Source organism: Macrosteles quadrilineatus, unplaced genomic scaffold (genome assembly GCF_028750875.1).
Source record: "Macrosteles quadrilineatus isolate MER2022 unplaced genomic scaffold, UCM_ALF_1.0 Scaffold_188__1_contigs__length_204418, whole genome shotgun sequence".
Lineage (NCBI taxonomy): Eukaryota > Metazoa > Arthropoda > Insecta > Hemiptera > Cicadellidae > Macrosteles > Macrosteles quadrilineatus.
In genome coordinates this window covers 54,647-81,098 of record NW_026542781.1, presented here as the reverse complement: position 1 = coordinate 81,098, position 26,452 = coordinate 54,647, and the positions used below count along the sequence as shown (strand labels likewise).

The 26,452-nt window shown below is 39.5% G+C and overlaps 1 protein-coding gene across 1 annotated transcript in view; it reads left to right on the top strand.

Moving 5' to 3' along the window:
* The first annotated feature begins 256 nt into the window (after positions 1-256).
* The window catches only part of LOC128982204 (succinate--CoA ligase [ADP/GDP-forming] subunit alpha, mitochondrial-like), a 75,621-nt gene continuing 49,425 nt past the window's right edge, over positions 257-26,452 (top strand). Inside the window, exons 1-2 of the mRNA XM_054401266.1 lie at positions 257-444; positions 9,696-9,925. Of these exons, the coding sequence (XP_054257241.1) occupies positions 411-444; positions 9,696-9,925 (264 nt within the window). The 5' untranslated portion in view covers positions 257-410. The remainder of the gene's footprint in view (positions 445-9,695; positions 9,926-26,452) is intronic.

Below are 26,452 nucleotides of genomic sequence, written 5' to 3'. Positions count from 1 at the left end.
ATAGCTTATAACTGATTATAAGCTATGCCACATTTTCAAGATTATAAGCTGTGGAACAAATTCCGTTATTCCGTTTATAAGCTATGCCATACCATCAAGATATGAGACCCCACGCTTTCATTGACCTATTCTTTGTTCTGTTGTCCGTTGCCCTGCTATTCTAACATTTCTGCAATTCAGTCGTCTAGGCTAGCCATATGGTTTTGTAAAAAAGTAAGCTATCATATGTTTTCTTTTTTCTTAGTTTCTGCTGTAATTCGCAGAGATTCGCTGCTGGTGGTGCTGTGCTGCGTGCTGTCGACCTTTTACCCCTGGACTCCTGGGTTCAGTCGTATTGATAGATTGAGATAAAACATTGTTCAACTTTGTTTTAGTTTAGAGGTGGATTTAGTATATTTAATTCTGTCGAAATGGCTTCAGTACGAGTATTTTCGAGATTTGCTGGTAATAGTCCTCAGTTAATGGAAGATTAATAGTAAAACATAGTAGGCCTAGGCCTAGTTTACCTTTACCGTGTAGGCCTAGTTAAATTTAGCTTAGGACTAGAAGCCTAGGCCTACCTTTGGCATTAACCCTAGATCTGGCGATCATTTTATTCACCAGTGGCGGGTATATTTTGGCACTTTTGTAGTGGTATCATATATTTTGCCACAGAATATTTATTTGTGAATATAAGTACACACATAAGTTATATATATTTTCTATTTCAGTGATGATTTTAGAATGTAATAATGTAAAAATATTCTTTTCCTAGCAATGCGTTTAGGCGTAGTAGCAAAAGGTTTGCAAATCTTTGGATTATGCAAATTAGAAATTTCAAAAGCAACCCACAAGAAAACCACAAAATAATTTTTTTACACATTTTGTCTAAATGTAAAAGTTGTGTGAAATATGATTCCCTAAGTAGAAATATCAATGTTTTTTTAATACTCATAAAAATAAAATTATAAAAAAATAAATTCTACATACATATTTTCTTTGTTGAAAAACTACCAAATTTCTTTTTGTCACGTAGGAAATAATAGAATGCATAAACAAAAAATGAAATGGTACTGTACAATAGGTAATAAAAAGATCTATCTGAAAATATATAGTAATATTTAGTTGAATTCTAAAATGTCGGAGAAATTTACGTCGGAATGTAAAATTTTGAAGATTTTTTAACGAAAACATAATATTTATGACATTTTTAAAAACAAATACAATTTTTACAATCAACCTTATAGATTCACAGGGAATTTATTGTAGTTTCAGAATAATGTACTAATATTGTATACAATTTAATTGACAATCACCAAAAACAGCTGTTTTTGTAGTCAGGTGACCAAAACTTACCACCGCCAAAATCGATTTTGAACTCTCTAGTTTTTCAAACTATGTTTCTCGCTACATAATACTCACTCAATAATGTTTTATGCATGAAAATGAATCCTCAGAATCTCACCTTTCTAATGGTATAAGATTTATTGCGTTTTAAAACTGTTTTCATATTTTAATAATAGAAAAAGCCCGACCCTTGTCAACTTGGTCTATAATCGACCAGCGCCACTGAGAACTCACGTTTTAGTGGTCGAAAATCGACCAGAGCCAGATAGAGGGTTAAAGACTTAGCCAAGTGAAGGCCTAAAGTTAGGTGCTAACGTAATACTAACTTATGTAATCTTAAGTTTAAATTTGCAGAATTTAGCCTATCCATAAACTTACTTAAACTAAGTTTTTCAGTTAGGCTAGGGTAACCTATAGTCTCATAACTGGGCGGGGTACAGTTTCTTAACTGGGCTATGCTAATATCGATTGAAACTATCGAATTGAAAATATTGATTAATAAACAATATTTTTAAATATATTTATTATCAAATTAAACTATCTTAACCTAACCTAACCAACCAAACTTGCTGATGGTGGAAAAATCGCATGAAGGTTTACTAATCAAATCGATAGTTTCAATCGATATTAGCATAGCCCAGTTAAGAAACTGTACCCACTGGGCGGGGTGGCGGAATTGTACCCCCCTGGAATTGTACCCCCACCATTTGACTCAGACCTCTTCATGCACTGAAATCATAATGGGCAAATATTTGAAATATCAAAAACGCGATATTATGTACTTTTTTGATGTCTACTTACAGTATTTTTCACGCTGAATCCAAAAATGCAATCAGTTTTTGTCGGAGAGATTCCTAAATGATCGTAAAACGAAGGTCAACATTACGAGTCTAAGGTTAATTCAGGTATACTGATGGCAATATGGCGTGGTCTGGACGGGTCCGTCTGTGGACTGAGTACTGAACTGACTGAGTGAGGAGGAGAGCAAACAGCTGTTTGTATTCGACTTAATGTGGAATGAAATCAATTCGTTTTGAAACCAGAGAGAATCAGTTCTTATTTAGGCATGTGAGCATTTTTGATATCTTCCTCACATGCCTTTTCGGACATAAAATTCGATTTAAACATTACTATTAAGGTTGGGTTGGGTTAGGTTAGGTTAGATTAGATTATGTAACATCTTATCAATTGCTGATACATCAAATTATGCACTGTGGCACGTTTTCACTTTTAGACACAATGGGATTATGTACCTTGGGATTATGAACTATGGCACGTTCATTAACAGACGTTGAGGCATTAGTCAATGGTTCAGGATTGGAACGAGGACGATGATCATGTCGGATCATGCTTCTATTATTACTGTTATTTTACATGAATAAATTCTATTTTGTTCTATAATTTATGTTGATGTGATTAATAGTTTATGTATCGTAGTTGATCTATTGTATTTTCTAAACAGCACCAAAGTCCATTTTCTTTTAAAAATCTAGTTATTGCATATTGTAACTCTGATTTTGCTCTCATGGCGTCTCGTGTGTGGTTTTGTCTGTTATTATCGAATGTAAACAACTGACAGCTGTTTCCACTCCACAATCCTTCCTCCCCTTTAAGTGTTAGTCGCCACTAGAACTTGGACTCGTCCATACCACAAATATGTGAATATTACAACAAAACTGAAGCTAAATATTAATTACTTAACTGTACGGTCATTTTAGGAATCTCTCCGACAAAAACTGATTGCATTTTTGGATTCAGCGTGAAAAATACTGTAAGTAGACATCAAAAAAGTACATAATATCGCGTTGTATAGACATACCAAATAATTACCTCATAATGGACTTGATTGTAAAACCTTTATAATATGTGATTTTAAATTCAAACTGAAAACGAACTCAACTAGGCCTAAAAATAAAATAAGTTAGCCTAAATCCAATGTAGGCCTATGTGGGCTATCAAATTAAAAGCTTTATTCCTTTAATCAAAAAATAGTTTAATCACCATTGTTGCCCTAGTTTGGAATATTATGTTTAGGAGCTTCTCTATTGTGATTACCACGTAAAATCAAAACAATAAGTTAGGTCCTATTTAGGTTAGAAATTAAAGGTGAATCACACTCGTGTGATTTTATCTTATCACATTGCTAAGTTACATCTGATTTCCAAAGCCAATATAAGTTAGGTTAAACTCGTTTATATTTTAGCATTAACTGAAGAGAGAATTTGGATGGAATAAGTTAGTGTTATGTAGGCTATAGGCTTCAAAATCGATCCAACACATGTCACTTTAGATGGCAATCACTACTAGGCCTAAGTTACTGTATATTTCAATGATACCACATTAGTTAAGTTTATTGAAAGACATTTGAAGATGTTACTTATAGGGGGGTACAATTCCAGCCCGTACACTAGCCAAGCTACCTGTCCAAGAGTGGGGTACAATTCCGGGGGTCACAATTCCACCCCGTACACATTTGGTTATCTGATGGGGTTACAATTCCAGGGGGTACAATTCCACCTCGTACATAAATAATTTGATGTTGGCAGGGGGTACAATCCCGGGGGTAACTTACAATTCCAGGGCCCTGTTTCATAAAAATACTAGTCTAGTAATTACTAGTCTAGTAAATACTAGTCCCGTATTTACCTGTCCTACTAATTTGTGTTTCATAAACGTTTTTATACCGCTAGTAAATACTAGTGTATTTTACTAGTCACGTGACCAAAAATACTAGTCACGTGACCAACTTTACAAGGTAAACTTTCAAAACAAATTTCTAACCTCAATCACGGGTTTTCTGGCGCTTTATAAAGGGTTTAAATTTTGTTTTCATTTGATACAAAAAGTAAATAGTTGTAGAAACGCAGTGTTTTCTTTGAATTAATAACTATATAGACACATAAGTAAAACAATCACATATTATTTATCAAAACGCTATTACTTATGTTCATCAATGACCCCGCCGACGCGCCGGCGCGGCGCGGCGTCGCGTCGCTGCAATCAACACGGTGATTGTGGTAGCCGGTTGTAGGCCTAGTTGCGCCGCTCAACAGTTGGGTGGAAATTGATCTGTTGCTGCCGCATTCGCTGTGATTTGTTTAGTTTTTGTTTTATTCTGACATATAAAATTAAGCTTGCTATGAGTAAAGAAAAGAAGGCTCAAATTTTGAATTTAATTAAATCGTCTAAGGACATTTTGTTAGGAACGTTTTCAAGTACCCTAACCTATGTTTTCAAATATTCGAATGCATAAGAATATTTGGGTTGAAAACCATCCTGTGATATTCTAATTTTGAGTCTACAAACCATATAATAAGCCTAAACGTTTATTGATGTAACAAATAATTGCAACGCCGTTACAAGCAATGGAAAAGTAGGTTTTCAAGTATTGTAAAACATGGCATATATGCGCTATTGCAGGGCGTAGCTCAGAGGTAGAGATTTTGCTTCTCATGTGGTGGGTCTCTGGTTCAAATCCGCACCACTCACTATACTTTAGTTCCATTAATTAAACTTTTACATGTTTTACATTAAAATAACAGTTCTAATCAACATCTAATTTTTTTATTACTTTGAATAACAAATTTGGAATATCAAAATAGATTAAAAGTAATGTTTTTATGATAAGCAGTTCAGTCCAACGCCCCAAAAATCAAATATAGGCCTACACAATTGTTAGTACATCACAGGGTTTTAGCTTATTTAGGGAAACAAATAATAAGCACCTAAAAAAATACAATGCAACTCCTCTTTAAAATTGTCTTACTATTATTACCTATTAAAATGTCTTTAAATAAAACCGAGAGCCTTGGGTGTAAAATAATCTGATTAATGTTGCAATGTTGGATACATTTTTGTACATCTTTGTATGCAATATGGTATGCGGTTTTAATTTGGTTTCTCTCAAAGCTTAAAAATCTTTTCTCTGTGATAGCTAAATAGTTAATATAACCATGAAATTTAACTCAAGTAAAATTATACTAAAATTTCACAGAAATTGATAACTTATAATTATAATTAATTCTAATAGGGCGATTGTACATACATTATAAAATTTAATTTCGCTCATTTTGTACAACGCCAAATTTATTAATTGTAATTTATATCTAATAATAATAATCATTTTAGCACTCACAGATCAATTTGTATCTTAAATTGCAAACGTGAGCCAATTCGCACTTGCAAAAAGAACTTAATAATTCATTTTTTTTTAAATGATGTGAGTAATGAAATAACTCTCTTTCCAAAAATACTAGTCTACTTAAAATAATACGGGTGTAGAGAGGTTGTTAGAAAATGGCAAGTATTTACCAGTGTAATTTACAAGAGTAAAACTTTATGAAACACATTGCTGTCTACACTAGTAAAAACCACTAGTAATACTAGTCCCTACACTAGTAACTAGTATTTTACCCTAGTAGGTTTATGAAACGTAGACTTGTAAAATACACTAGTATTACTAGTTAATGGACTAGTAAATACTAGACTAGTAGTTTTATGAAACAGGGCCCAGGAGGGTACAATTCCGGGCCGTACATCTCCTGAAATTTTTTATGTAATCATCCGGTTCACTGATCACTTTTCCACATTAAATATATTAAGTTAGATTCCATTAAAATCAAAGTGTACGGGGTGGAATGATGCCCTTAGGCGTGACGTCAAAATTACGTCGACAATCGGTGGGGGGTACAATTCCGGCCACCCAACTGGGCTACACTAATATCGTTTCGATTAGTAACTTAAAACTTCATTCGACTTTTTCATTATGAGCCGATAAGGTTAGGTTATGACAGTTTCATTGTTTAATTGATAGCCTATAACACGGTAACATAATAATATATATAGGCTATTTTTAATTGATATTTTCAATCAATAGGTTCAATCAATGGTAAATATGCAATTTAGGGTTTGTACGTGTTTATTGAACATTTTTTTCATTCTAGGCCTACCATACTTGAAATTTTACGCTGATTCCGACCATAACGCGGAAAAACAACCAAAACGACCAAAAAATATTTTGTTACCAAAACATGTCATGTGGGTACTCAAACTAACCGGAATATAAAGCAGATCAGGATTATGCGAGAATGTTTTGGATCCGAAGTCATACAAGCAAGATTTTCACAAAAATCTGCAATGTTATTTTGTATTTTTGCTCAAACTTTTGTCTGTATTAAAACAAGCTGTTACCCACGGGCTTCAACCCGTTTGACTTCAAAGTATTATAAAAAACTATTGATTGGTTAAGCAAATTTCAAGCAATTCCAAGCAAATTTCCCATAATTCACCCGACTACCCATTATTTTCCGTTCAGTTAGCCTTTTTAACACTTTAAATAACCCTTTCCCCCGCCTAATTTTCCGATGATAAACCACGTTAGATGTATCCCCCACCCAAAACCCCGAATTCCCACCTGTCCCCTAGTGAGTTGGGGTTATTGCTGGTAGTATCACATTTTCGTGAAAATTTTGCTTGACGTTTGATCCAAAGAATTTTTGCATATTCGTGATCTGCTTAATATTCCGGTTAATTTGAGTACATACATGACGTGTTTTGGTAAATTAAATATTTTTGGTTGTTTTCCCGCGTTATGGTCGTTTTACGCGGAAAAAAGACATCATTTTCGGAATCAGCGTTGAATTTAGAGTAGAATGAAAAAAAAATTCAAAAATCGCGTGCAAACCCTAAAATGCATATTTACCCAATCGATATTAGCGAGCCCAGACAAGAAACTGTACGGTACCCGATTATAATTTTTTTACAAAAAGCCCTTGATAGTCATAGCTTAAAATGTGCATAACAATATGACTATATATGATCAAGATAACTTATTAGTCCTTCATCATGTGTAAAAAAGAATATCTGATAATGTATAGAATGTAAGAATATCATGATAATTACGGTATATTGAACTAATAATTTATCTGATAATATATAGGCCTATTAGGTTCTCTTTCAAAACACCTATTAACCCTCAAGTGCTAATGCAAATTGCCTTTAGCGCTGACATTTTCTGTGTGGTCGCGCAGACTTTTTGAAAAATGGACATAAAAATTACTTTTTCAACTTAAAATACCATGTAGGCCCTACCAGTATATATATTCCTCTTCTATGCTCAGTACCGGATTTAGGGTACCTGCCGCCCTAGGCCAAATTACTTGAGCGGCCCCCACCCCTACGGGGGAAATTCCTGGCGATTGCAGAAAATAAATCGTGAACATCTCCCGTGGGCTGCAATCACGGAGACATCATCATCAACACCCATGACCATGGGAAAATCATTAACATCTCCCGTGGCCCGCAATCACCGGGACATCATCATCGTCACCAGTTCTTTAGGTTGAAAAATGATACTTTGAACAAATGATAACTTCTAACAAGACAAAAACATTTTTGTAAATGAGAAGGAACCCCTTGTGCCGGGCGCCCTCCGCGGTCGCGGACCTAGGCCTGTCGACACCAGCCACCGTGGTAAAACCGTGAAAATCTCCTGCGAGCCTCAATCACGGGACATCATCATCGACACCTGCGACTGCGACAAAATCGTGATTACTTCCCGTGGGCCGCAATCACGGGGTCATCATCAGCATCATCGTTAACTTCTCCCATGGGCTGCAATCACGGGGACATCATCATCGATACAAGTGACGATGGCAAAATTGTGAAAATATCCCGTGAGCCGCAATCACGGGGACATCATCATCGACACAAGTAACGATGGCAAAATCGTGAACATCTCCTGTGGGCCTCAATCACGGTTGCAACGTCATGGTTACTATCTCCCATGTGCTGCAATCACGGTGACATTATCATCGTAACCCACGACCGCGGCAAAACTGTGAACACCTCCTTTGAGCCGAAATCACGGCGATATCATCTTTGTCACCCGCCACCGCGGCAAAATCATGAATATCTTCTGTGGGCCGCAATCGTGATGACATCATTAGCGTCACCTGCGACCACGGAAAAGTCGTGAATATCATCATTGTCACCCACGATTGCGGCAAATTAATAACTAATAAAAAAATACATTTTTTTTAGAAAGATTATTGTCAATCCATTGTGGCCCCCTTTTTCTTGCGGCCCTAGGCCACGGCCTAGTTGGCATATCCGGCACTGTCTATGCTATATAAAAATAAACATACTCGTTATCCTGTTAGCAAACAACAGAGATGTTTACAACGACTTTTGTGAACCGTTGCATAATCGCCGCAATCGCGACTTGAGCACTACACCTGTTACTGAATATTGTCACAATCGCGACGATGAGCACTTCGAGGGTTCAAATTAAAGATATATCGGAAGTTTCCAAACCTAATTGATAACTTAAATAGGTATGAGATGGAGAACAAAATCACAACTTGTGGAATGCTAAGGCTGTTTAGGTGAGGTGATTGATCGTAGTAATATCACCATTACCGGTACTTATGTGAGGTAAATAACATGCTCACCATTCTCATCATTGTGAGTCACACGGTTGGTCTTAGAATCCTATCAAACTAAGTTGATGTTAGGTCAGCGCACGTGATAGAGTTTTAAGAATAGTAGGCTACTGTCATTGATGACTTGGTGTGTTTTTTTACTGATGTCAACAACTGTTTTTTTATTTTTATTATGTTGTCTTAAGTTGTAAAGAAAGCAAATTTTTTAATCAGTAATTTATTTTGTTTGATTTTAAAGTAGGATACGGACTGATATAAGGCAGCTAAAGGGGTAGGTATAAATTATCGGGGCTCCCATTAAAGTAAAATTAAAAACACGAAATCATATTGAGATGTGGAAGTTTCTTGTAAATGCATCATAATAATCGTCAAGGTATTTATTCTCTAAACAAATTTTTATTTTGATATCAAATTTTATATTTTTTACCTCCTGAATACAAATATGCAACTATTTTTCACCGCAAATGAATCCTATTAGGCCTACTAAAGACATCACCGTTCAAATACATAACTTATAATTACAGTTTGTAAAAATTGTATTTAAAAACAAAAATAGCCTACTCTATCTGAAAAATAATGGTAAATTTGGATTCAGGAGGTAAAAAACTATAAAAAAGACATCAAAATTATAAATTCATGTGGAGGCATGTACTGATTGAACAATTACCATCAATTTCAATAATATGCAAATCCCTATTTCGAGCAGAATATACAAACTTGTCTAGTTGTATGAACAATCTATAAAAGTTACCGTATTCAATTTGACGTTACGTTAACGGTGCATTACAGATTTTTAGTCGTGTTGATAACATTAGGTACTGTTAACTTTTTACTGGAAAAATGTTTATCGCATTGCAGATTTTATATTAATTGTTTTTTTGTAGGCCTAATTAATGAAATAGGTCTAATATTATGTTACTATTTCAGCAAAACAGGTCTCAAATGTACGGTGCAATAGTACAACTTATGCAGCAACTAGACCAAATTTGAAACTAACCAGCCAAACAAAAGTGATTTGTCAAGGTTTTACTGGAAAACAAGGAACTTTCCACAGCAAACAAGCAATTGAGTATGGCACTAACATGGTGGGAGGTGTGTCCCCTGGAAAAGGAGGAAAAACTCATTTAGATAAACCCGTTTTTAACTCTGTCAAAGAAGTAAGTTTGTGAATTATAGATATAGGTACTGTACGATAGGCTATTTTGAATATGGTATACTAGTTTTTGAATTGTTATATTCCCTGAAGGCAATTTATTTCCTTATTTATATACTCAATAAAATAAGGGGTTTGTTTGTTACACCCTTTTTCCAGCCGTCCTGATAAATTGATTTTTACAACTGAGAAAAATAATTTGAAGCTTATGATCTAGCACACCTGCAAATGGTGATTAAGTTTAAAAGGTATTTCCCTTAGGGCTTTGCCTCCTCACGTTTGATTTTTTTCCTTGAGTCCATTTTCAAAGATCCAGTTAATCCAGCTGACCAACTTTCCTTATGATGGTTTAGATGTGAATTTTACTTCAACATCTGTTCCTTCAGTTGAATGTTTAACACGTTGAGTGCGGCCTACTGCCATAGCAGTAGCGCGGCACTGGCACTGCTCGTGGCCTACTGCTATATCAGTAGTGTGCTCGCCTGCCAAACATTGTGTCAGTATGAGCCCAGCACAGGGCTGGGAACGTCGTGATTGTTGCCAGATTGTAGCTTAGAATGCGAGCTTTATTTCGGTGTAGGTTGGTACTAAACATTCCCGTAAAATCCCGTCTGGCAATGTTTTTGTTCCGTTTTTGGGGATTTTCTCTATTCGAGCCATATTACAAAGACTCTGGTTGATGATCCAGGCAGTGCTGCTCCCTTTGGGTGTTTCAATGAACTACGTCCACTTTTGGGGTAACGCAGAACAATCACCACTGCTCTTTTGTGATTCGTCTTACTGAGATATTTCAATACCAATAGCGATCGCTGATTCAGTAGCGCGCCGGGGCTCCGCCCGCAGTTTAGGGAGCGCCATTGTAAACATTTTCAGCAGTGAACGTGTTAACAAGCAGTTAATGAGAGACCAAGTTAGACAGTTTATGAAAATGAATTTTAAATAGAATACTTAATTTATTTTCTTACTGAGGCCTAATTGAGGTCACCTAGAAAAAGCACTATATATATTGTAGATCTAAAGTCACCAAATTTATTGTAAACTAGCTGTTGGCCTGTCCTATGTACGGGAATCAAGTAGTCAATTAAAACTGGATATAATTCAAAACAGCTAGTTTACTTGCATAGAGAAACATTGTGGCAGTTTTAATAGGGAAAATCATCTTGTAAACAATCATGTGACCACCTGTTTCTTTCATCCGAATAGGCCTATATGATATTAGGATACAACAATTTTACAGTAAGAAAGGGATTGTGTTGATTTGAAACGCTTTGAAGTGAGATTGGTCAATTCACACACACTGGTTTAAAGCACAGTAGCTACATATCACATTCCATTTCATACTATTACTTACCAGACCTTATTTTACCTCAGTGGCCACTGAACCTATTAAGAGGATTTTGGCCTCAGATTCTCTTCTACCCGGTATAGAGAAGTCTTTTCTTGCTTGGTCCTCCAAGTGGTCGTCTTACTTGTGGTAGGTACCTACTTCTTGGAATACATTTTTAAAAGTTGATTTATCTTCTCTCCTCCACGCAAAGCCTGTCCTTCCGAGCCTTTTACTTCTGGAAAGCACCCATATATCTGGGTGTTTAAACATTCCTCCTAGCTCTTTGTTCTTTTGTATCTTAACCTCCGTTATCTTGAAATGGTCCGTATATTTTCTTGGAACTCTATTCTCAAATCCAGCAATAAGGTTTTTCGGTTCCATGGTCAAGGCCTGATTTTCTGAACCATATAGTACTACAGGGAAATATGGTCGAATTTAATTTTTGCTGACACCCAGCAACTTATTGGACAGTTTTCTTAAGACCTGAGTCACCAGTTGACATTGGCATTACCCACCTAAGATTTGGTATGCCGACATAGTCCTGACATATTAAATAAATCGTCCATACCTATCCTTTATATCAATTTCTCTGCATTAATTGCTAAATAAAGAAGTAAACAAAGAAAAGTAAAACAATAACAGATAGTTTGTTTTGAAACAGCCGTTTGGTTAAAATAACATTCTTATAGAAAAGAACTTGTCACCTGTAGAAAGAATAATAAAAAAAACACCTAGTAAGCTAGCAACGTAATTTGTCTATGTTTATTATCCATAGCATTATCCGTTCAACTATCCGTGATCACTACTCTAGTAGGGTTGTCCTCTTGTTACACTCAATGTGCAAAACACATTTAACTCTGCAAGATAGTGTGATATGCTGGACGCTCTGGAGAACCCCTTCAATGTCCCGGCATACCTCATGCGCATTATAGAGGATTACCTTTGGTTCCGCCTCCTCATGCATGATACTACAGAAGGCCCGCGGACGATGAGGGTCACTTCTGGTGCTGCCCAAGATTCCATGTACTCGGCCCGGACCTCTGAAATGTTGCCTACGACAGCCTCCTTAGGTCTAAAATGCCCGAGGAAACTGTTTTAGTTGGGTACCCAGATGACTTTGTGGCTTTAATAGCTGCTCGTTGTGTTGAGCTGGCCCAGCTAAAATTAACTCGAGTCATGCAAACTATAAACTGTAAGGGTTTTATTTTTATAAGGACGTTATTTTAATTCGAAAGACGATTTTATTTTATTTAGAAGACGATTTTATTTTATTTAGAAGACGATTTTATTTTATTTAGAAGGAAATGTTATTCTACTTAAGGAGATAGTTTTATTTTGGAAATATAAAATAAAATTTGAACCCAAAGGTATATTTATTATTTCGTCGAGTATAAATACTTAATTTAAATCAAAAGCATATTTTGTGTTTAAAGCCGAGGCGGTCATTGTTGTTGTCGGGTCGTATCAGTTGTTAAGAGCGATAAGGCGCGGACGAGCACGCACCGTCGAGCTGCCCGTCCAAGCGCGCTGGAACCTGCCGCCGTACAATACCTCGTGACCTTTGCACTGCTCCTGCCCTCACAGGAGGGTATATAAAGGGCTCTGGGTACGGTGGTAAGACAGTCAGGACCCAGCTCTCGTACGGTGCGGAAGGTAAGTTTAGAGTTAGTCGAGTGCGGCAGTATATGGTGCACCGCTAATCCGAAGTAAGATAAGTTTAAGGGAAACGTGTGCAATAGTTATATATTGCACCGTACGTTTAGGACGCGTGTGCAATAGTGATATATTGCACCGCATGGGGTTTAGAATAGGCGTTAGGGATTTCGGCCCACGCTTATTTTACCCAACGTCGAATTTCGGCCATCGAGGCATTAACTTAAGCGAACGGTAGGGAAACGTGTGCAATAGTTATATATTGCACCGTACGCATAGGAAGCGCGTGCAATAGTTATATATTGCACCGCTCGGGGTTAGAATAGGCGTTAAGTATTTCGGCCCGTGTTTATTTTACCCCACGTCAACTTTCGGCCATCGAGGCATTAACCAAATTTATTTCCGATCGATTACTAGGTCTGTGATAGCTGTGATGAAAAGAGTTGTACTGGAGTAAGCTTTTGCTTGACTCATACTCATTTCTGAGCTTAGACTTAGTAATTACGTTAAATCGAACCTTGGACGAAATTACCCACGCTTCGACTGTTTTATCCGGCAAACTTTTTTTGTGAGGTATGTTTTTGACACCCTGGTAATTTTAACCTCACAAAACGCATGGATGGCAGATCACGGTCTCTCACTCGCTTTGAACAAAACTGAGATCGTGATTCTGACCAAAAAGCAGATTGACATCAATTGTGTCGTTGAGGTTGGGGGACGTCGAAGTCCAGACTGTTCGTGCCGCCAAGTATCTTGGTGTCATGGTGGACACTAAGCTTGACTGGCGGGAACAGATATTCCGTATGGCGGACAAGGCCGTTAAGGTGATTTCTTCTCTTAGCCGGTTAATTGCCAATGTTGGAGGTCCTCGTTCCAGCTGCAAAAGGCTGTTGATGTCCGCAGTTCAGTCTGTACTCCTGTATGGTGCAGAAGTGTGGGCAGACACGCTCAATAAGGAGGCGTATAGGATGCGGCTCGCCAGATTGCAGCGTCAGGCACCACCCAGGGTAACATCCGCCTACCGAACAAGGTCTGAACTATCTTGGTGGTTGCTGGAGTAATCCCCGTCAAACTTTTGGCGGTGGAGAGGAAAGCGATCTATGAGCGGTGTGGGGAGGACCACGCAAAAACGGAGGAGCGCAACCGCAGCCTACTAGCTCTGGCAGGAGACGTGGGGACCTGGACCAGGAGACTTGTTATATATTTTCTATTTGCATTCCTCAACAATCATACTTTAATTTAAATATTTATTATTCCTGATATTTTTACTATTGTGATTATGAAAACATTGTTCTCAATACAAGACTCTTTTACAACACCATCTTGAAATAATTTATTCAAATATTAACTATCTAATATTCCTTCAAGTATTTTAAAGTGGCGACGAGGATGGGATATCTTATTCCATTACCGAGCTACACCTCTCCAATGTGGAAAATCACCTGCAGAATTGTACTTACACCGAAAGTTAAGGACAAAATTGGACATTCTGAAACCAATATTAAAATCGACTATTCGCAAAGATCGCCATTCAGTGCCTCGGTCCTTCAAAGATGGGGACAGGATACTGGTACGCATGGGAGAAGAGTGGAAATTTGGCAAAGTTGTGACCCGGCTCGGAGCTCTCCATTATATAATTCAACTTGATAGCGGTTATGTGTTAAAAAAAACACATAAATCAACTGAGGCGGACCGAAGTGCCAGAAATTGATCCCACGAAGAAGATATCAGGAAAGGATCACAGTCATCCACAGAAGACCCGTATGTCAGGGAAAACAAAATGGGAAACGTCTTCTACTAAAAAGAAAGTTTAATTTAATGAAAAGATTGAAAATGCAGACTTTACATTTTTTCCTCTGTTCAACACTACCAGTTATTCGTCCACCAGTCATGCATCAACCAGTAATCAACCAGACACATCTGTATATTATGGACTAACACCTTCACGACGACATACATCAAGACAGATCAAATGACCAACACGATACACGCCTTGAACACTTCCTCAGTGCGGAAGAATCTGTTATATATTTTCTATTTGCATTCCTCAACAATCATATGTTAATTTAAATATTTATTATTCCTGATATTTTTACTATTGTGATTATGAAAACATTGTTCTCAATACAAGACTCTTTTACAACACCATCTTGAAATAATTTATTCAAATATTAATTATCTAATATTCCTTCAAGTATTTTAAAAGACTGATTCAGCAAGTCTAACCATGGGTGGACCGATGGTATGGTGAGGTGGACTTACCTTACCCAGTTTATGACAGGTCACGGTTTATTTCTGGTTGTACCTGTTCAGGATGGGCAAAGCCGTGTCATCCGATTGCATCTTTGGCAATATGATGCTAATTAGTGGCTGGTTGTTACTGCATGGTGTCTACTCTCCGGGAAATTCGGGAAAACCGGGAAACCTCCGGGAATTTTATCTTACCTTGAAATGTCCTGGAAAACTCCAGGAATCCACCCAAACCTCCGGGAATCCGGAGCCCAGCCATCGGAATCGTCGCCTAACCGAAACACTACCGCTTTTGTTGCCACGATCGCGGGAAACGATTATCGGTGTTGCCGAAACCGCAAGATATGCTCACGGGTATTGCCGCGATCGCGAGTGACGATTATCGGTGTCGCTGAAACCACGAGATATGCCTACGGGTGTTGCCGCGATCGCGGAACACGATTGTCGATGTTGTTAAAACCGCAAGATATGTTCACGGGTATTGCCGCGATTGCGGGAGACGATTATCGGTGTCGCCGAAACCACGTGAGATGCCTACGGGCGTTGCCGCGATCGCGGGAAACGATCATCGGTGTTGCTAAAACCGCAAGATATGCGCACGGGTATTGCCGCGATCGCGGGAGACGATTATCGGTGTTGCTAAAGCCGCAAGATATGCTCACGGGTATTGCCGCGATCGCGGGAGACGATTATCGGTGTCGCCGAACCCGCGAGATTTTCTCACGGCTATTGCCGCGATCGCGGTAGGCGATTATCGGTGTTGCCGAAACCGCAAGATATGCCTACGGGAATTGCCGCGATCGCGAGAGACGGTTATCGGTGTCGCCCAAACCGCAAAATATGAATACGGGTATTACCGCAATCGCGAGAGACGCGTGAGATGCCTACGGGTGTTGCCGCGATCGCGGGAAACGATTATCGGTGTTGCTAAAACCGCAAGATATGCTCAACACGGGTATTGCCGCGATCGCGAGAGACGATTATCGGTGTCGCCGAAACCACGAGATATGCCCACGGGTGTTGCCGCGATCACGGGAGACGATTATCGGTGTCGCCGAACCCGCGAGATTTCCTCACGGCTATTGCCGCGATCGCGGTAGGCGATTATCGGTGTTGCCGAAACCGCAAGATATGCCTACGGGAATTGCCGCGATCGCGAGAGACGGTTATCGGTGTCGCCCAAACCGCAAAATATGAATACGGGTGTTGCCGTGATCGTTGACGGTGTGACGTTTTGTCGCTGATGTTGAAGATACTGCAAGATATGCTCACTGATATTCCCACAATCGCGGGAGATGATAACTGGTGTCGCCTTACCTACCAGTTATACTGTTTTATTATGTTGTATAAAATATTATTCTTTGGAAATGTTTTGTTTCAAATAATAATAATCATTATTAATAATAATAATAGCCTAATAATAATCATTTTCATTTATTAGCTGGTTGCGATTAGTTAAACGGGTTCCGATAGTAGCTCCTTAAAATTCAGGAATTTGTCTTGAATTCTCCTGGAAAACTCCTTGAATTTTTCAAACCAGGTTTAGTAGACACCATGTACTGATTGAACTCGTTGGGGATGTCTGTGGAATAATGGAAGAGTGCTATGGATGGGTGAGAGTTGGGACATAAGGTTAACCCTTCAAGGCGGGCGTTTTTTAAAGCCCACGGAACCCTGCTACGGTAGTTTTTGCCGTGATCGCGCCCATTATTTACAATACTTCACCGAAACTTAGTTTTCTCTGGTAGGATACATCATATCAATCTATTTTATTTATAAAATTGTATGTGAATAAGTAATCTACAAAATAATACCAAAAAATATAACATTAACATTAAAATTTTATTTAACATACCTTCAGAAGTTGAGTTTTGTGTGGTAGTCCTTGAAGCAATTGACAAGACACAGCGCTGCCCTACAATCTGGGCACCAGAAGGCTGTTTCTTTTCTTAACCCAGCTTTGTAGCAGACCACACACCTCCTTGTAGGTTTTTCCTTCTTCTCTGTTGGTGGAATGTGATCGATGAAATGTCTTTCAACGAGTCTAGCGGGCTTCGGTTCAATGCTTGGCCTGCCATGCACTGGTCTAGCTACCTCTGCCTGATAAGTATGGATTAGCTCCTTTATCAACTGTAGTCTGAATTGTAAATGGTCACATTTTGGGTTTGTAAACTTCCAAATAATATATGAGTTCAGAACTGAAATATTCATCAGCCGCTTGAATAGTTTTATATACCATTTTACTCCACGCTTTCTTTCTAGGAGGAAATTATGGAGCATTTGATCCCTAAGGTCTACTCCCCCCATCTGTTGATTATAATCATAAACAAGAACAGGCTTCTTGTGTTCTTTACCTGACTTGTTCCTTCTTTGCTCTATTTCATGATTATGAAATGTAGAAATAAGTGTGACAAGGCGTTTGTCTTTCCACTTCATTACCATAACGTTTTCGCTATGAAGAGCACATATTTCCCCCTTTCCTAGCTTGGCATTCTTTATTTCATCAGGAACATTTTTTCTGGAGAGTTTCAGTGTTCCACAAGTATCAGTCTTTTTGGATTTCAAAAAGCTTGATAGGTCTGGGGAGTTATACCAGTTGTCCATCCATACGGTGTGTCCTTTATTCAATAACGGTTCTAACAGCTTTATGACGATTGTTGTGGACTTGTTGCTATCAGGCGGGACTATGGGACATTCAATTGGTGAGTTCTTCCCAGTATACACAAGTAAGGTCCAAGTAAACCCTGAGGAGGATTCACACACTTCAAAAGATTTTATTCCGAATTGTGCTGATTTCAGAGGCAAGTACTGTCGAAAAAGAAAGCCGACCTTTCCACAGAGTTAGTGATTCGTCCATTGAAATGTTTTGGGACAACTCATAAGACTCCATAAACTTCTTGTTCAAATGTTCAATAATGGGATATATTTTGAAAAGTTTTTTTGGACCTTGGAATTGCGATAGTCGCATTGAAGCGCTGAAATGTAAATATTTGCTAATCATCTGGAAACGCTCGAAAGGCATGGTACTAGAAAAGATTGGGGTTTCGAGCAGAGGATTTTTACAGTAATATGTTCGAAGGCTTGGTTTTTGATCAATACCCATAAGCATGACAATACTAAAATAGATATAAAGCTCATTTTTTGTAACAGGCTGCCAAGCCCAGTCTCTGGATCGTCGTGCAAAAACCATTCCTTTCTTAGCCCTTTGCTGTTCCGCATAAAGATTTGTACTTGTTACAATGAGATTCATAATATCATCATCAAAATAAAATTGAAAAATACTTAGGGGACTATTAGCGGGTATTTTAGGCCCAGATTCCCTGTTAGGCCTAAAGGGTTCTCTGCTAGGTTCGTAGCCTTCCATAGTTTCCCAAACCATTTGGGGCTTGGCTTGAGGTCTTGGTAATGGGCAGTCACCAGCCCCTAGTACAACACTTTCAATTATATTTTCAATGTTCCTATTTCCCTGTACAACCGGATCATCAATTTCCATTTCATCATCAACATCAAAATTGTTTCCAATGTCAATTTCAATCTCATCGCCATCATCAAAATCAACGTTACCCTCTAGGCCTACCTCCTGTTGAACGAAGTCTATTTCCTCCTCCTCACTTTCATCTGACGACAATAGGTGTTCATCTTCATCTATCCAACCGTCTATTTCACTAGATCTTGCCATTTCACTTTTGTAAAAATAACATTAAAATTAAAACTTATATCTTTTTGTCAGAATAACCTAGCACAAACCTAACCTTGCACAACAACACGCACGCAACTTTCCCAAACACACGTCATAAATTACATTTTCAAACAAAAACTAAGAATCAACAATCACCTAGTTAACTTTTTTATAACTTGAAATATAATTTAACACCACTTTATGCTATATAATTACGATTATACCGTAAAAAACTATTGAGAACGTCAGTACGTATCAACAGTTGACGCCGAGACGAACAAACATAACAACACTCAAGTTTGCAAACAATACATCTGTCTCTGTCGCACTTACTGCGATCGATAACAGCTGAAAAATGTCGAACAACTAATGGACAACATGCTCCATAGAGTCCGGGTTCCAAATAGTTCACTAAATCGTCATCAGAGACCACCACTTATCGGGTCATGTCATGACGAGCGGCACTCGTCAAACCGTAGCAGTGTCTTTTTACGCGTGACAAGTAACGCTCGTCAAACCGTCTTGAAGGGTTAAGGCATTAGGAAGGGCTGTAAGTAACTGTCTATTTTAAAGAAAGGTTTTACGCTGAGGTTGAATGTGCCCGTTGCCGTAAACACCTTAAGCCAGCTTTTGATGAGCTGCGATTTACTAATTTATAACATGAACCTCTTATAACTAAACCACTACCTGAAAGTTTAAGAATTGCGTTGACGTGAATAACTAATTTATGAACTAACTGTGGAACATGAAAACTGATTGAAGTAGAGTAATTTGGGAATAAATTAATCAGATTGACGGCACAGAATAATGAATCAATGTCACAACGCCCCTCTTACAGATGAGTGTAACATGTGGTAGGCAACGTGTTAACACATTGACTACTAGGTCTCACACCGCCCCTCATACAGATGAGTGTGACATGATGTAGGCAACGTGTTAACACATTCACTACTAGGTCTCACAACGCCCCTCATACAGATGAGTGTGACATGTGGTAGGCAATGTGTAAACACATCACTACTAGGTCTCACAACGCCCCTCATACAGATGAGTGTGACATGTGGTAGGCAACGTGTTAACACATTCACTACTAGGTGTCACAACGCCCCTCATACAGATGAGTGTGACATGTGGTAGGCAATGTGTTAACACATTCACTACTAGGTGTCACAACGCCCCTCATACAGATGAGTGTGACATGTGGTAGGCAATGTGTTAACACTTTCACTACTAGGTGTCACAACGCCCCTCATACAGATGAGTGTGACATGTGGTAGGCAACGTGTTAACACATCACTACTAGGTCTCACAACGCCCCTCATACAGATGAGTGTGACATGTGGTAGGCAATGTGTTAACACATTCACTACTAGGTGTCACAACGCCCCTCATACAGATGAGTGTGACATGTGGTAGGCAATGTGTTAACACATCACTACTAGGTCTCACAACGACCCTCATATAGATGAGTGTGACATGTGGTAGGCAATGTGTTAACACATTAACTACTAGGTCTCACAACACCCCTCATACAGATGAGTGTGACATGTTGTAGGCAACGTGTTAACACATTCACTACTAGGTCTCACAACGCCCCTCATACAGATGAGTGTGACATGTGGTAGGCAATGTGTTAACACATTCACTACTAGGTGTCACAACACCCCTCATACAGATGAGTGTGACATGTGGTAGGCAATGTGTTAACACATCACTACTAGGTGTCACAACACCCCTCATACAGATGAGTGTTATAGGTGGTAGGCAACGTGTTAACACATTTACTACTAGGTCTCACAACGCCCCTCATACAGATGAGTGTGACATGTGGTAGGCAATGTGTTAACAAATTCACTACTAGGTCTCACAACGCCCCTCATATAGATGAGTGTGACATGTGGTAGGCAACGTGTTAACACATTCACTACTAGGTCTCACAACGCCCCTCATATAGATGAGTGTGACATGTGGTAGTCAACGTGTTAACACATTCACTACTAGGTCTCACAACGCCCCTCATATAGATGAGTGTGACATGTGGTAGTCAACGTGTTAACACATTCACTACTAGGTCTCACAACGCCCCTCATACAGATGAGTGTGACATGTGGTAGTCAACGTGTTAACACATTCACTACTAGGTCTCACAACGCCCCTCATACAGATGAGTGTGACATGTGGTAGTCAACGTGTTAACACATTCACTACTAGGTCTCACAACGCCCCTCATACAGATGAGTGTGACATGTGGTAGGCAACGTGTTAACACATTCACTACTAGGTCTCACAACGCCCCTCATATAGATGAGTGTGACATGTGGTAGGCAACGTGTTAACACATTCACTACTAGGTCTCACAACGCCCCTCATACAGATGAGTGTGACATGTGGTAGTCATCAAAAAGTCTCTCTATGAAATGGAACTTGAAGATAAGTTGCAGAAAAAAGAAGTTGACATAAGAACAATGACTTCAACTCACAATGAGAGAATAGATGAAAAAAATGCACTGATTAAAACTCTCGAGAGTAAGCTAAGAGCCGAGCTTCAGCTTAGGGAAGAGCTTATAATCCATGATGAATCAAGCAAATGTACTAAAACTAAACCTATATCTAAAGACTATCAAACACAAATTATTCTACAAGAATTAAATCTAAAAAAAAACAGGAAGTAAAAAATCTTAATGCTATTATTAAAGTGTTAGAGCAAGATAAAAATACCCTAGAAAGTGAGGTATCAAATCTCCGTTCCCAGAACTATAATCTGTGTTTGCACTGTTACCCAGTTTAAAAAAATGTTCAGAGTAATGATAGGAGGGTATTACAAAGGCCAAGTCTAACTCAAAATGAAAGTCTATCATTTAATATTCCATGTAGCAATCGTTTTGATATTCTTACAGCACCTGATGCTGATGTAGCAGAAAACGATGACAGGAGCAATATTTGTGCTATTGGACCTGACTCTTCATCTGCACCTGAAGTCACCAATAAGTTTATTAGTAAGCCTGCGAAGAAAACGATTTCTGGAAGGAAAACATCATCTAAACTGACAGCTTTCAAAGATACCCATTCGAATCAGCCCTACAAAAAAGCAGAAGACAATCCAAAAAAGGCAGATTATAGGATGTTGGTGTGCGCTGATAGTCATGGACGTGAGCTATCTCGGAACATAAATAATATTCTTCAGTCCCACAAAACGGTGGCCTTTGTAGCTCCTGGTGGTGGGGGGGGGGGGGGGGGCGAAGCTTGTTCTTAATCCAGGAAACCTGAGGGGTGAGAAGCTGACAGAGGAAGATGTATTAGTAGTTTTGTGCGGGACTAATGATGTTTCACGTAATGAAGCACATGAAGCTATAAGTACAATAAAGGATGCTCTTGACGAACACGTTAATAAACATATAATTCTGGTGAATATTCCTCATAGATATGATCTTGCAGAGTGGTCGTGTGTTAATGAGGAAATTCGGAAAACAAATAGAATCCTGAGTGAACTGAGCTGTAATTACTCCAACGTAAAGATGGTAAATGCATATGAAGCGGGGAGGCACCTTCATACCCACCATGGTTTGCACCTGAACAACAAAGGTAAACTATGGTTATCCCAAAAAATCTGTGGGGTAGCAAAGTCTTTACGCTCCCATCGATCTTCAGACCCATAATCCCTTGTCAGAAGTTCCTAACATGGCTGCTGTACATATTCCCGAGCCCAACCATACACTGGAGGAAACATTGCTGGAACCATTAGTAAGAAAATCTAAAACAGAAGTGCCTGGTGTGTCTGTACCAGTGATGTCAAGATGCCCTCAGAGACCAGGAGTTATGAGTCAACCACCTCCTCCAGGAACAGAGTTGCTGTCGGGAAACTCCACCCCACCGGCTTCAACGGTTCATCGACAACAACCAGACCCTCTGACCCACCCATAGATGTAATAAATGTTATTAGTTGTGATGAAATTAGCTTAAGTAAGTCCAGTAAATGTAAAAATGTTTTAATGAATGGTAGAACTACAAACAAGAAAAAAATAAATAGTTTTACAGGTAATAAAAATTATAATAATGTTCACACAAAAAACACTGTAACAATTTATCAACAAAATTGTCAAAGCCTTCTGAATAAAGTCAATACATTAGAATTGATTGCAAAAGAAATGAATTTAGATTTTCTCTGCGTAACTGAACACTGGTTAAAAGTTAATGAAATCAACATATGTTCAATTAGCGACCTTCATCATGTCACTAGTTATTGCCAAACTTCTAGAATTCATGGGGGCACAGCAATTTTTTCTTGCTATGACCCATCATGTAGCAAAGTAATGAATGATATGAATAAATTATCAGTTGATTTAGACTGTGAAATAGCAGCTGTTGAAATAATAAACATGAATTTATTGCTAGTAACCATATATCGTAGTCCTAATGGAGATGTCCAAAAAATTTTTTGCATCTTAGAAAAGTTACTAAACCAAATCAATCGTCAGGAAAAAGTCAATTGTATGTGGCGACTTTAACATTAATTAATTCTCTCGGCTCCCGTAGTCCTCTCCTCTCGGCTCCTGCAGTCCTCTCCTTCTCTCGGCTCCTGCAGTCCTCTCCTTCTCTCGGCTCCTGCAGTCCTCTCCTCTCGGCTCCTGCAGTCCTCTCCTCTCAGCTCCTGCAGTCCTCTAACTGGCTTCGTCTCGGGAAGTGCTGGGCGGCTCACCAACCAGAGCCCAAACGCAGCAGCTCCACTCGATGCCACCAGTAACTGTCGGATGCAGACTCTTCTCGAAAAGTGCTAGGCGGAAAGTTGTCCCTTGCGTAGCAGCTCCTCACGCTGTCACCGACGGATGCAGACTCCTATCTCGGGAAGTGCTGGGCGGCTCACCTTCCTGAACCCAAACGCAGCAGCTTCTCTAGGTGTCGCCAGTCTCAATGTCGGATGCCAACTACCGTCTCTCCTAGACGGCTCTCTTCTAAATAGTGTAGTAGGGCCTCTTCATCCCCCTCCAGACGGATACATGGTCCCGGGAGGCAGCTCCATTGGCCACCGGGGACTTAAACTGAATAAAAACGGATGCTGGGGCTCAACACGCCAACCAGCTGCACCGGGCTCAACACGCCTCTAGTGCCGTAACGGAATATACCGGGCTCAACACGCCTCTAGTACGGAAACGGAATGTACCGGGCTCAACACGCCTCTAGTTGTAAAGTTCTTTATTAGTCTATGGGTGTTGGTAAATAAATAAATGTCCAGGGTTTACAATAGTGAACACATATAAACCTTTTATTTATCTAATTGTACAAATATGGTTATAAATTTAGATGAAATTCTTATCTCAGGGTTCTAGGAGTACCGTGCCGGCTCAAAGTAGGCTTATGTGATTTTGGATAGGCATAAGCCTAATGTTCATCAAAAGTTACAGTTCAATTAGGTATACACTTTTGAAAAGATGAAAGTTCAAATTTTGAATTTAGTAAAATGATAATTTAGGTTAAAGTTAAAACGGCAGAAGTCAATTGAAATTTTGCAATGTGAGTATTTTAGCAAAGTAGGCTTAGTCAAGTTCAGTTTGATCTCACCCAAAAGTTTATAGTAGTCTTCACCACAAAATATTTCTTGATGTAAATGATAGGTATTAAGTAATTGAGATATATCTTGAGGTTTAAATACTGTTAAGTTAAAAATCACCAATTAAAATTTTTAAATCATATTCCTTCCTTGCTTCTTCATTACTTACTATGCAATTCCAAATCTTGATGTTAAATTGCATACATCTGTTGCAACAATTGGTTATCACTGGTTTCTTTATGTCACTCACTATTCACTGTTACTTATGATTGGTTGGTATTATATCAAGTATTTTAATTATATTTTTGAAAGTGAAAGAGAAGAACAATTTTGTAAAATAATTCAAACTGTATAAATAACTTCCAGTGATTACAAATTTCAGCTTATAAAATAGTAAAAGATAGTGTTTGATGAGAATGTGAAATATGGAAATTTACAATAGGTGAAACCTTTTGCCCTTTTACTGTATGTAAACATGTGATAATTTAGAGGTATTAATTTAGCTAATAGTAGGCCTAGGTGTTTGGATACATAACACATGGTTTATAAACAACTTATATACAAATTCAAAAGTAAACAAAGAGGATAATTTTGGAACATCTCATAGTACGGGAACGGAATGCACCGAGCTCAACACGACTCTAGTGCGGGGGAACGGGAAGCACCGAGCTCAACACGCCTCTAGTGCTGGGGGACGGGATGCACCGAGCTCAACACGCCTCTAGTGCTGGGGAACGGGATGCACCGAGCTCAACACGCCTCTAGTGCGGGGGAACGGGAAGCACCGAGCTCAACACGCCTCTAGTGCTGGGGGACGGGATGCACCGAGCTCAACACGCCTCTAGTGCTGGGGAACGGGATGCACCGAGCTCAACACGCCTCTAGTGCTGGGGGACGGGATGCACCGAGCTCAACACGCCTCTAGTGCTGGGGGACGGAATGCACCGAGCTCAACACGCCTCTAGTGCGGGGGAACGGGAAGCACCGAGCTCAACACGCCTCTAGTGCGGGGATGGGAAGCACCGAGCTCAACACGCCTCTAGTGCTGGGGAACGGGAAGCACCGAGCTCAACACGCCTCTAGCGCGGGGGAAGGGACCCACCGGTGGCGTGGGGGAAGGTACCCAGTACCCAGCGAAAGTCCTGCGCACTTTTCCCTCAGCACTTTCCCTTAGTACTTTTCCCTCGGGTCGGGATAGGTGGTAGGCAACGTGTTTACACATTCACTACTAGGTCTCACAACGCCCCTCAGACAGATGAGTATGCCATGTGGTAGGCAACGTGTTTACACATTCACTACTAGGTGTCACAACGCCCCTCAGACAGATGAGTGTGACATGTGGTAGGCAACATGTTTACACATTCACTACTAGGTCTCACAACACCCCTCATACAGATGAGTGTGACATGTGGTAGGCAACGTGTTTACACATTCACTACTAGGTGTCACAACGCCCCTCAGACAGATGAGTGTGACATGTGGTAGGCAACGTGTTTACACATTCACTACTAGGTGTCACAACGCCCCTCAGACAGATGAGTGTGACATGTGGTAGGCAACGTGTTTACACATTCACTACTAGGTGTCACAACGCCCCTCAGACACAGGAGTGTGACATGTGGTAGGCAACGTGTTTACACATTCACTACTAGGTGTCACAACGCCCCTCAGACAGATGAGTGTGACATGTGGTAGGCAACGTGTTTACACATTCACTACTAGGTGTCACAACGCCCCTCAGACAGATGAGTGTGACATGTGGTAGGCAACGTGTTTACACATTCACTACTAGGTGTCACAACGCCCCTCAGACAGAGGAGTGTGACATGTGGTAGGCAACGTGTTTACACATTCACTACTAGGTGTCACAACGCCCCTCAGACAGATGAGTGTGACATGTGGTAGGCAACGTGTTTACACATTCACTACTAGGTGTCACAACGCCCCTCAGACAGATGAGTGTGCCATGTGGTAGGCAACGTGTTTACACATTCACTACTAGGTGTCACAACGCCCCTCAGACAGATGAGTGTGACATGTGGTAGGCAACGTGTTTACACATTCACTACTAGGTGTC